Source organism: Sinocyclocheilus anshuiensis, unplaced genomic scaffold (assembly GCF_001515605.1).
Source record: "Sinocyclocheilus anshuiensis isolate Anshui unplaced genomic scaffold, SAMN03320099.WGS_v1.1 scaffold477, whole genome shotgun sequence".
NCBI classification, from domain to species: domain Eukaryota; kingdom Metazoa; phylum Chordata; class Actinopteri; order Cypriniformes; family Cyprinidae; genus Sinocyclocheilus; species Sinocyclocheilus anshuiensis.
In genome coordinates this window covers 3,073,260-3,084,818 of record NW_015536549.1, presented here as the reverse complement: position 1 = coordinate 3,084,818, position 11,559 = coordinate 3,073,260, and the positions used below count along the sequence as shown (strand labels likewise).

Here is an 11,559-nt window from a genome sequence, read left to right as displayed (position 1 = left end):
TCCGGTGTGTGAGGTGTGTACGCGCTCTGGCATAGTTTACGTTAATGGGTGTGTTGATATCCAGCTGAAGAGCAATCAACCATAACTTCAGGCGAGCAGGCTCAGAAGTTGGGAATACGTGGAAAGTCACCACTCCCGAATGAGTTTGCGCGAGAGAACGTAATCTTTTAGTTTTAAGTCGGTTTGAACAATCCGGATAAGCGCAAGTAAGTACCATTTTGATTAGCCGTCGTACCTACAATGACTGTGCACTGTGTAAACAATGAGTGATGTATACGTGCGAGAGATCACTTCCGGCGCTTGCGTAAACTACGCCAGAGCGCGTACACACCTCACGCACCGGATGCCTGTGCGCGCTCAAAGACAGTTGGACATAGTGGTGTATTAGAGGTAAAAAATTATATAAATACTGTTCAGTTTCTGGCACAAACAGATCGTTTCGTGTCGTAGGAAATCAATGTCTTGTCACGAGCCACAGAGTTTAATTTGAATTTGTCTGTGCATGTTTTTTTTACTCTCATAGATTTTGTTACCATTGCCATGCATTATACGACTGCATAGACTGCAATGGTTAAAGTAAAAAATCATCATATGTGTTCTACTGAAGAAACAAAATCACCTACATCTTGGATGCCCTGGGGGTAAGCAGATAAACATCAAATTTTCATTTTTGGGTGAACTATCCCCTTAAATATCTGGACACACTGTATTGATTTTCTGGAGATGAGCTGGAGAGCGGTGGTTACAGAGGTTTGTTAAAAAATCCTATCTATTTTCTATATGCATGTTATTGATTTTATTGTGAACGATTCATCCATGCCAGGGTTATAATATTTCACTAAGACTAAAACAAACAAACAAACAACAAATAAAAAATAAACATTTTCATTACTTGAAATAAAATAAATGTTAACTGAAATAAAATAAAATAAATTAAACCTTATTCATTTTAGGTAATTGCCAAGGCAACATTTTTTTTTTTTCAAGGTTAACTTGAACTAAAATAACTAAAACTACAACAGAAATAAAAAGTTATAAAAACGATGTAGACATAAAAAATAAAAAAAAAAAGACAAATGACAAAATTTGCTAAAACTTTATGAAAACAGGAAATTAAACATAAAAATAAAAAACTAATTCACAACATTAGTGAAAACTTTCGTATCTTAATGATACTAAAATAATACTGATCCATGTACACGTTTAATTAATTAATTTATTTGAAATGTTTATTTATTTATTTATTAATGTTATTATTTATTTAAGTATTTATTTATTTAAAGTTTATTTATTTATTTATTTGAATTTGACCTCAAAATGGCATAGCTCAATCTTCTGGTGTGACTACAAACTTCTCTCTGGTGACGTATGCCGAACTTGTCCACTTAATTACTTTGCGCAAACTCTAATTCATTTAGTCAGTAACTGAGAACCAACCATATATTTTTTACCTTATATTTAATGCACCCTATATTTTTTTCTTTTGCAAAAAAAAAAAACATTTTCACTTGGATGTACTTCACAATATGGAAGAAAAGAGAAGACTTTAGTTTCATTCCAAAATTTGTAAATTTGAAGATATTTCATAAGAGATTCACTTGAGTCTGAGTTCAGTGAATCATTTGTATTTGTTGTCACTCACTTGTCTTCATGTAGAGTTGAACATGGTCTTAAATGTTTCTCCAGGGCTGAACTCTTTGACACAGCACACAGTTAAAGGCAGCAATGAGCTCTCTGGAGTGATGAGTGCCACAGTTTTATCGGGCAGCTGTATAGATGTCTATCCCTCATCTTTATGGGGACATTTATGATGGGGGGATTTCCAAGACACTGATCACTCTCCTTTGTATCTGAGACAATAACCTACAGGACCAACCTTGAGTTTCATGCTTTTTGTGTGCTTTGTTGTTGTTTATGTTAACTAAATATTGTTAATAATATACTGGAGAAGACATTTATATCTAAATCAAATATTTCCAGGTTCATTGTACTAGCTGCTTTTCAGTTGTTGTTGCATAGTCATGCCAGTTTTCCTTTGACATATGTGTGCCATTATTTTTTTGCCGGGAGTTGTTTCAAAGGGGTTTTGATATATTTGAATATTCAGTAAATATTCATTAACAAGACACTGATTGGCCAGTAAAAGTATGTGGAGGCGGGAACAGATCAGAATGAGCTCATTGACTTGACGGTAAGGATGTTAATGGGAGCCATTTTCACCTAATTCACCATTTTAATCTAATAGATCGCGTTATAATATTGAAAATGCAAGTGTGCTACGTCTCTCTCTCGCAATTGTAGCTGAGCTCTAGGATTTATCACGGTAATATTTCCACTCTGCCTCCCATTTCAGACATTGATTACCCTCAATAACAGCAAACTTGGACTTTTTTCCACATGTACCTGGTCCAGTGCCAGAGTGATTAAGTTGCTTCTAAGCCGATTAATGAAAGAAGGTCTGAATAAAAAAAAAAACCTTTGAAAATGAAGGAAATGACTTTCCACAGCAGATGTGTTGCTACATTGCCTATTATGTTGCCCATTAAATAGCCTTTTTCAATGGCCCATTATTTTCCTCAATAAAAACACTCACTGGAGCTTGCATACTCCCTGCACTTCAGAAAGCATATTGAAGGAATGATGAAATCCCCTGTATAAAATGAAACATTTGATGTCTTAAACGCAAACCAGACGGGTTCAGGCTACTTGACGGGGCTTCATGGCAGGTGTGGAGTGGCCCAATTCTGTTTTATAACTGCCACTCTCTCCTCAGAAAGTCTGCCAGGGAACAAGCCCCCTGCCAATCGCCTGCCTCTCGCATGCCCTCGGATTACTGAAATGTCGCGCCCATTATGGAGTTATTGAAAGGCAAAATCGTGGCAGAAACCATTAAGGGACCTCCCTTCAAATGTCACATTATTCTATTCTATTCTATTCTATTCTATTCTATTCCATTTTCCAAGGTATTACATTTTGTATCATCTTTTCATTATGTATATTTGTCCGAATAGTGGGGTTCTGTGTAGTTTATTTATGGAATCCTGCAAGATTTGACGTCATCTGTTACGGCGCTCACTGACTGACTTCGCCGCTGTGTGATAGCGCGGGGCTTGTTGATCCCGCCCTCGCTGAATTTCTGACCATTATCGCATGCTCTCATCCGCTCCTGCGATTTTTGTGTCCGCTCCCGCAAACATTCTAATATTGTATATAATTTTCGCGCATCAGGGTGCCGCTATCAATATGTGGGGTATTTCAATACCTTTTGAATGAGCGCTCGCAGTCGCAGTTTACTTTAACTTTCGATTTCGCGATCGCGCACGCACTGTGTAAAGGGAGCACATCTTACAATAAAATATATTTGTCAATGAGCTCGGGATCTGTTGAGGAGCAAATCCTCCAACATCTCGTCAGTTATCTCTCCTTACTTTTGACCCCTGATTAGTCAAATCTGATTTCTGAAGCTCGTGTTGGATGCAGGGTTGTTGTTGTTTTCCATGAAATTGGGCTGCTTTTAAACTGTTGCCATGGGTTGATTTTCCCCAGTGGGTTAAAGGTTTGAAATATTGCATAAATTACATTTGGTTGAAATGCTTGTACTGAAACATTTTGCATTCTACCTGTAATAAAACTGTGCTAAATGTTTTGGGCCACACTAGTAGGAAGCATTTGAGCTGTGTATATTATAAATGTGCATAACCGTGACTGTAAAAGATGTATTTTAGGGATGGAAATGACATTTTTATATTTGGAACGTGGTAATTGCGCTACTTAGGGCTGTTTTTTTTTTTACTGGCATGGGCTTGGGATGCTTAATTAAAATGATGTAATAGTTGTGATTATTATTTTACCTTCCATGATAATTCAGACATGATCAGGTGCAGTACTGACACTCTGTCAAGTCTGCATCAAATCAAGCACTCTGTAATCACAGGTAAACTGTCTGATCAGTCAGATGTTTGCCATGAGAAGTGCTCCACAAAACAGCTATGGTTTGCAGACATAAGAGTTGATGTGACAAATACATCTTTTGAATATACTGTGTGAAGTCATTGCCCCGTTAGCTCAGAGAGCTTTATTTTCCCTCCTTAATAAGTTTTGTCAGTTGTTTTGTTTATTGGTCTAATTCTTGTTTCTTGGGTTGCATTGGTTAGTCACTCAATTAATTCTCTTGTGCTTCATTCCCCCCTTCTGAATTATGTTGTATTGATAAGGAGTTATCACAAAGTAAGTCTGTTTAGTTGTGCTATCTTACAATAAATATATAGTAAATGTATGTTAAAATTGTCACTGATGTAACCGGTTAAAACTTGGAGTGGCGATGAAGTCTTAAAATGTATGGAAAGAGTCTTTAAAAAGGTCTTAAAAGGTATTACATTTAACTCCATGATTCCTGTATATACCCTGTATTCTATTCTATTCTAGTTTTTAGTTTAAAATGTTCTACATGGATTACTGAACATAAGAAACTGATATGCGATCTCAAAACCTCGTTGGCTGTCTGAATTCTGAATTGTGACATTTTGAAAAAGCCTTTGCAACCAATACAGTTCATGTCCATCAATTACTGAGAGAGCCAGGTTCATCTGGCCTCCAGTAATATGACTGTTTACCCCTTTGCATGTGGCTCTGTGAAATACAAGCCTCTAGTATTGTATTTTTCAGGCTTGTGATATATTGTCGTAATGTGACAGAAAGCCAGGATGAAATGTGGCATTTTGGAAAGGTCAGTTCATGGCCGTCTCACAATTCGTCTCCCATCATGACGGTGGCAGTTGTCATATGGATGTTGGCATGTGCAGTCATCCTATAACTTGGGGAAAAATGCTATGGGACCGTCTGAGGATGATGATTGCCTGTTTTCTTGTGACATTCCAAAGTAAAATGCAAATTTTTTTTTTTGCTTTCAAAGTAATTTTCTGTTAATTTTCATTATTTTTTTTCTTTTTGTTAGGAGTATGTTAACATTTTTTTTTTTAAGTACACTATCATTCAAAAGTTTGGGTTAAATGCAGGGTAGGCGATTTGGTTCAAAAACATTTTTTGTTATGCTGGTTGAAAGTCTCTTCACATCCTGATAGCAATCACTAAGTTAAGTGGTCTAAATGTATTTATATGTATTTAAATTGTCTGTGGAAGGCGCAGGACCATAAAAAGTTCATCCAATCATATTGTTCGGTCCGAGGGCTACGATAGGCTGTCCTACCTACTTGTCAACGTATGTATTTGCATACCTCTACAGTTGTTTTTTTAAATTGTGATTATATTTCACAATATTAACAGTACAAAAATACACAATATTTACTGTATTTTTGATCATATAAATGCAGACTTGGTGAGCATAAGAGACTTCAAAATCATTAAAAATCTTGCCAACCCCAAACATTTAAATGGCAGTGTAAATTTAATTAATTAAAGTTTAAAACAAACAATATGGGGAAAAAAAATATTTATCAAAACTTTAGCATTATAGGCATTTATGATGCAACATAAAATAACAGAATTACCAAATTAATAGAACTGTCTTTTCTTTTTTTACTTGATTTAAGCAGTTGATTTTAACTACACCTTGGTTTAGGTTTTTCTATGTATATTAATTAAGGCAGTGTATCCATGTTAAGGTTTAAAATTACCTTATTATTATTATTATTATTTTAATTTCTCTCAAATTCCCCCAATGAGAGTCCATTCAGCAGGAGGAGGGAAAAAAGGCATGCTCGTCCCAGAATCAAATCAAATTCCTTTTATCATCATGTTATTTGCTGACGTTATCTGTGCAGGTAATGTGGTTATAAATTCAATTTCAGCCATGGGATTTCATTGTTTACTGATGTTGGTTGCCTTTAGGCAGAGATGCAAGCAGTTAGTACTTGTCAGTGAATTTATTTGAGATGTACCATAGATGAAATTTAAAAGAGAAGGGACTCACAGGGGGGCCGACTGTCACTTTCTCAAGGTCATGGCTCCAGGTGACGTTTACATACAGATCCATGTTTTATTCAGAACTATTTGCTTTCATCTGGCCACTTGTTAGCCTGTGATGGCCTCGCTATGAGACAGGTATTGCTACTCGATGTTTCCACTGTCATGTTGATGAGCTTCATTTATGTGACACATCTGCCTGGACTAGATGATTTTTATCATTGTAAAGAATTCTCTTTATTGCTCATTGAAGGATTATAATAATAAAGCATGTCTTTTTTGTGTGTCCCTCTGTCACCTATCTCTCCAGGTAAAGTGAAGGCCCTGTATGACACTGAGACGCCCATGTGTCCAATCTGTCATGCTGTGCTGCGGCCAGGAGAGCTGCAAGAACACATGGAGCATGAAATGGAGCGTCTAATGCAGCTGCACAATAGGTACATCGTCCAATTCATTCTTGACACACACTTGAAGCAGTCTTTTCATTTTTATTTATTTATTTATTTATTTATTCGTTTGTTCATTCATTGATTCAAACCATGTAGAAATGAATGCATGTTGTTTTATTTATAATAAATAAAATTGTATTTAACATTTATTTATTTGAATCAAGTACTTAAATCGAGAATATCCCAATGCTGACCCAATTTTTGTGGTTCTTGAATGTTTTTTTTTGTACTTTATTTGTTTGATTGTTTGTTTTTGTTTTTTGTTTTTTGTTTATGTAAACCATTTAGAAAGAAAGAAATACATTTTATTTGATCACAAATACATTATTATCTAACATTATTTTATGTAATTATTTAAATTGAAAAATCTAAAAAAAATATAAAAAAAAAAAATGATAAACTATCCCAATGGTGTCGCAATTTTTGTGGTTCTTGAATGTATTTTGTTGCCATAATCAAAAATCCTAATAAAAATCAAACAATAACTTTTTATTTATTTATTTATAAATAAATCTTTCCAGTCATTATTTCTTCAAACTGCTGGGTTGCGGGAATGCTGGAGCATAATATAAATGCAAATAATTTATCTTATTATTTTTATTTTATTAATACTAGTTTTATTTAAAATGTATTTATTTAAGTAAATAAATAAATAAATAAATAGATAGAGTATCCCAGTGCTGTCTGCTATGACAGTCTTTTACAGAGGAAACCTGACATGTTCCTCTGTAATGAACATGATACAATCCATATAATGACTGAGACAATCAATAATCTATCAACCTCCCTCTGCTTCGCTCATGTCTTCTTTTGTTTTTCCGTCCATCCAGCTCATCTGAGATCGTCAGTCGAGGATTGATTTGATTTTTTTTAACTGCCTCAATCTCTTTGCGTCGGCCGGAGCATGTAGACAGTAAAGTGCCGCTGACAGTCAGCATGCTCTTCTGTCACTCTTACTCAAATCTCATCCAGGCTCATGAAAATGCATCGCCGCCCATAGTAAAGAGATCAAAACTGGAGACAAGAACAGGAGAGATGGAGGAAGGGCAGAATTAAAGCAGATTGAGACTCTGAACACGCACACACACATACATACGCACACAAACTCCTTGACACCTCCTCCCTGTAGCCTGTCCCTTCCAAAGGCACATTAAATGCTTCCAGGTCTTGATGGCATATTTATCTACAGCCTCCGGGCATGTGCACCATGCCTCCGCCCTTCTCCTCTGTCTCCTCCATCATTGCAACATCACAAATTACAAGCTGTTACATTGTTCCTGACATTTCACAGCCAGTCAAGCTCAAGGCAGTCCCTGCGAAAATCACAGCAAGCTAATAACGCGTTTCCTCAACGTTTGCTATAAGCATCAGACGAGGCAGGGCGGCACATTAGCCACTCTGAACACATGAAGGATTTCTCCAATAAAGAAATTATAGCCATAATCTCAGTTTGCAGTGTATGGTCAGATTTTGGAGTCATTAGCATCAAAACATTTCAATTTATACCTGAATTAAAGTCAGCATGAATTGCTGGGTTCACTCAATATTCAGTGAGAACAAATTATGATGGCTTAACGGCCCATTCTTAAAAAAACAAAAAAAACAATGGTGTGATTATGGATATTGAAGAGTCCCTTTTCTTTTTCTCTTATTTCATTTCAGACATTTTTGCGAGTACAAGCAAACAGGCAAACAAGACTCAATGGTACGTTGTCAATGACTTTCAGTATCTCAAAATATTCTCCCTGTACTGTATTTCTCTGTTTTTTCATTCAGTCATTTCCTATGCAGGGTCATAAGCGTGCATTAAGAGCTTGGATCTGACCAGATTCATGAATCTCCTAATGATTAATACAAAAATGAGTTTTATTCCTTAAAAAGACATTCTTTGATCTTTGAAACTGATATTTTGTAATTATTATAAATAAGACAGCACTTGTATACTTTCACTTACAATGAACAGTCACAGTTAAAGCTCCACCCCTGACCTTTGACCTAGCACCCTCACGAGCAGAGCAGATTATTGACCTTTAACCTTTTGATATGTTAACAGTTAAGGAGCTCTGCTGGTGCAGGTGCTACGCCAAACAGAAAGTGAAATCTGTTCATGTTTGGCCTGACTGTGGATTCCCACATGTGTCCTCTTGCCCACTGTCTGGTAAGCTGTTCTCCACACACGGCACATAACTGCAGATACAGTACCAACACTTTATTATTTTATTTAGTAAAATGAGTTATTTAAATTTAAATATCTAGAATACCAATCAGCACTTACTTAAAATAATCTTAAAGGAGAAAATGACTGTAGAATCATTTTTTGCAGATGTAGAATGAGACGGTGAAAATTATATAGTATTTAATGTAATATTATGCCCTTGGCACAGTAATACACAGAGTACTGAATCTCTGTACTGTGAAATATTGATACTCTATCATGTTGAATTTTCGATCATTTATCACGACTGTTAAATTTTGAATTTTTATGTTATTTCATTAACATCTAAAAAAGGTGCACTAGACGATTGGTCACAGCTAATTGATCAGATTGTCTCTCTAATTAATGATCCCCTCGCCGTTATGCTCAGCTTCATTGTGATTGTAATGGACTCAGCTCTGTTTCTACTGTCTACTTTGACTATATTATGAACTGAGGCTCCTAAAGATTAATGTCCCTTAACATCAATAGCAGCTCAGCAAAACACAGAGATTTTAATGGAGTGGTGGATACCATTCTACAATGCTGAATGTTACTTCTTCTGTGTGTGTGTTCAAGAGAAGGAGATGCAGAGAATTCTGGAAATCTTTTATTTGTCTTTATTTTATAATCAGATAAACAGATCAGTCCAATTCCCATGCCATTTATTTATCTTTTGTAGGCCATAGAGGCCTTTCTGTCTTATCAGTTTATGTCAGCTAGAGATTGTATATATTTCCATCATAAAACTGCCACTGGAGAAGAATCGAATGTATTTATGCTTCATATTTTTAGATAATATGAAAAGTGTCGAGAATCAGTAAAAAAAAAAATCAGCTGTTTTGTTTCATTTTTTCGTTTTTTTTTTGTTGTTTTTTTTACAGCACGCATTGGGAAACTGAAAAGACGGAAAGCAGGGGAAGACCAGGTATGATGAAAATGCAGCTTATTTCTCATTGTGCATATGTTTAAAGGTTTCATTCAAAACAATGAACCTTCCTTCCCCTGTAGTCTGTAATTTCTCTAGATCTGCTTTCACTGACAGATCACAGACTGTTTGTGATGTCTGTACTGACAGGCAGCATGAGATAGGCATCAGCTGTCCTGTTCTGCTAAGTCAGTCGTATGATGTATAAGACAGGTAGATGTGGCCAGAAGGATCAGACAAACTAAACCTGCATGTGAAATGTTTCTTTTTATTTTCTGTTCTTTTCAGCTGTGACCTAATGCCAAGAGGGCATTCAGGACAGGTAGCAAATGAAAGTGTTGTCTTGAGGCTGATGCAGACATTTTCACCAGAGATACTGATATGTGTGTGTTTTCTACAGAGAGACAGCGTGTGTGTTGTTGAAGATGGCTCTGTGCTGTCAGCCGGGAGAGAGTTTGAATGGGCCGAACAGAGAAGAATACAGATGGTTTCTGTTCTCAGAGGCTTCAGAGGTACAAAACACAAACACTTCACAGTAATTTATCTACACACCAAACACTCAAATACAGTACATCCATATAAATCAATCCATATTTATAAGTCGTCAGATTGGAGTCAGGTATCAGATTAGAAAAACAAATATCTTAAGAAATCGTAATGTATAATAAAAAAGCCACTTGAAATCAGTTGTTGTGTCCCAAAACCTACAAAACTGTCTACAGAGAAGAACTTTAGTCCCATTATGCATTGTGACAAATTCAGTGAAAAAAAATGCAATACTAAAATGTATCTATAAACAATCAGTGCAACTAAAAACAGATTATTTAATCCAATCTCCAAATGTGGTACACTGAAAAAAATGTGTAGTATTTACTTTAAAACAATTTTCACTCAGAAATTGCTAGTAATTTCCACAAGTTTCCAAAGAAAAGTCAAGTAAAACATTAAATTAAAGTTGAAATTTGAAGTAGAAAGACTGAAATAGTATTTTATATATTTTATGTAAGTTTAGCATTATGCTAAATAGAGTAATAATCTATTGAAATCGAATGCAAAAGGCAAGTCTATTTGTAGAGTTAATGCCAATGCACAGCATTCCCAAATCGGTTGCTTATGAGCTTGAGTGACCGCCTATGTATTATGTAAACAGCAAGCTCACTTAGTTTTGCAACAGAGCTTGTGTGTGTGTGTGTGTGTGTGTGTATGTGATTAGTTCACAACAGACACGTGAGATAATGGTAGTGGTGTTAACCTCATGAGAAGGAGATTACTGTAAAAGCACTTAGACAGGGGTCAAAAAAAACCGATCACAAAGGGCTCAGAGGTCATACAGACCCTTGTATCCTTTAAAACACTTTTGATTTTATTAGCACTTTGCAGTTCATCAGTAGGGTGCATTTGTATCTCAACCTATTTTTGAATTTCACACTCTCTATTCCTTTGGCACTCTTGTTCTGTAAGGCTTTAGTTTTTTTGTCATTTAATGAATCCTCATGTCAAATGTCTTAAGGTTTGGTGAGCAGCACATTGAAAGAACATCAGGACAGTGATGCAGATCTGGATGTGGACGGTGATGATACTTTGGAATATGGAAAAGCACAGTATCCTTATTTTTGCTGTCAGTCAGCACAGTTTATGGCACAGCAAGGATGTGCACTGATCTTTTGTTCTTTCATGAAAGCATTTTTGATAGTAAGAAATGTTTCCTCAGCAAATCATCTCAGATACACAGAGGCGGATGTGATTCCCTGTTCAGGAAATGAACCCAGAGATGCAGAGGAGAGGCAGGCATTAAGAGGAGCTGTTTTAAAGTATGCACACACAAAACAGCATATTATTAGGGCCTATACGCTTTATTAATTCTTTTTTTTTTTTGCTTTAAAAGTGGTGACACAACTAGCAGGTTATCTCCAGAGCAAACCAAGTTGGCAAACTCAGGTGAGCCAAGAGATTTTTAGAGATGTTAGTTTAGTAAATGTTTAATGTAGTTAGCTTCTTATATATATATATATATATATATATATATACACACACACACACACACACACACACACACACATATATCT

The 11,559-nt window shown here is 35.8% G+C and overlaps 1 protein-coding gene across 1 annotated transcript in view; it reads left to right on the top strand.

The window, feature by feature from the left end:
* The window catches only part of LOC107700469 (E3 ubiquitin-protein ligase RNF220-like), a 38,688-nt gene that overhangs the window by 20,602 nt on the left and 6,527 nt on the right, over positions 1-11,559 (top strand). The window contains exons 2-9 of the mRNA XM_016502129.1: positions 6,233-6,366; positions 8,034-8,076; positions 8,425-8,529; positions 9,450-9,493; positions 9,894-10,005; positions 11,004-11,094; positions 11,218-11,304; positions 11,379-11,431. Of these exons, the coding sequence (XP_016357615.1) occupies positions 6,233-6,366; positions 8,034-8,076; positions 8,425-8,529; positions 9,450-9,493; positions 9,894-10,005; positions 11,004-11,094; positions 11,218-11,304; positions 11,379-11,431 (669 nt within the window). The remainder of the gene's footprint in view (positions 1-6,232; positions 6,367-8,033; positions 8,077-8,424; positions 8,530-9,449; positions 9,494-9,893; positions 10,006-11,003; positions 11,095-11,217; positions 11,305-11,378; positions 11,432-11,559) is intronic.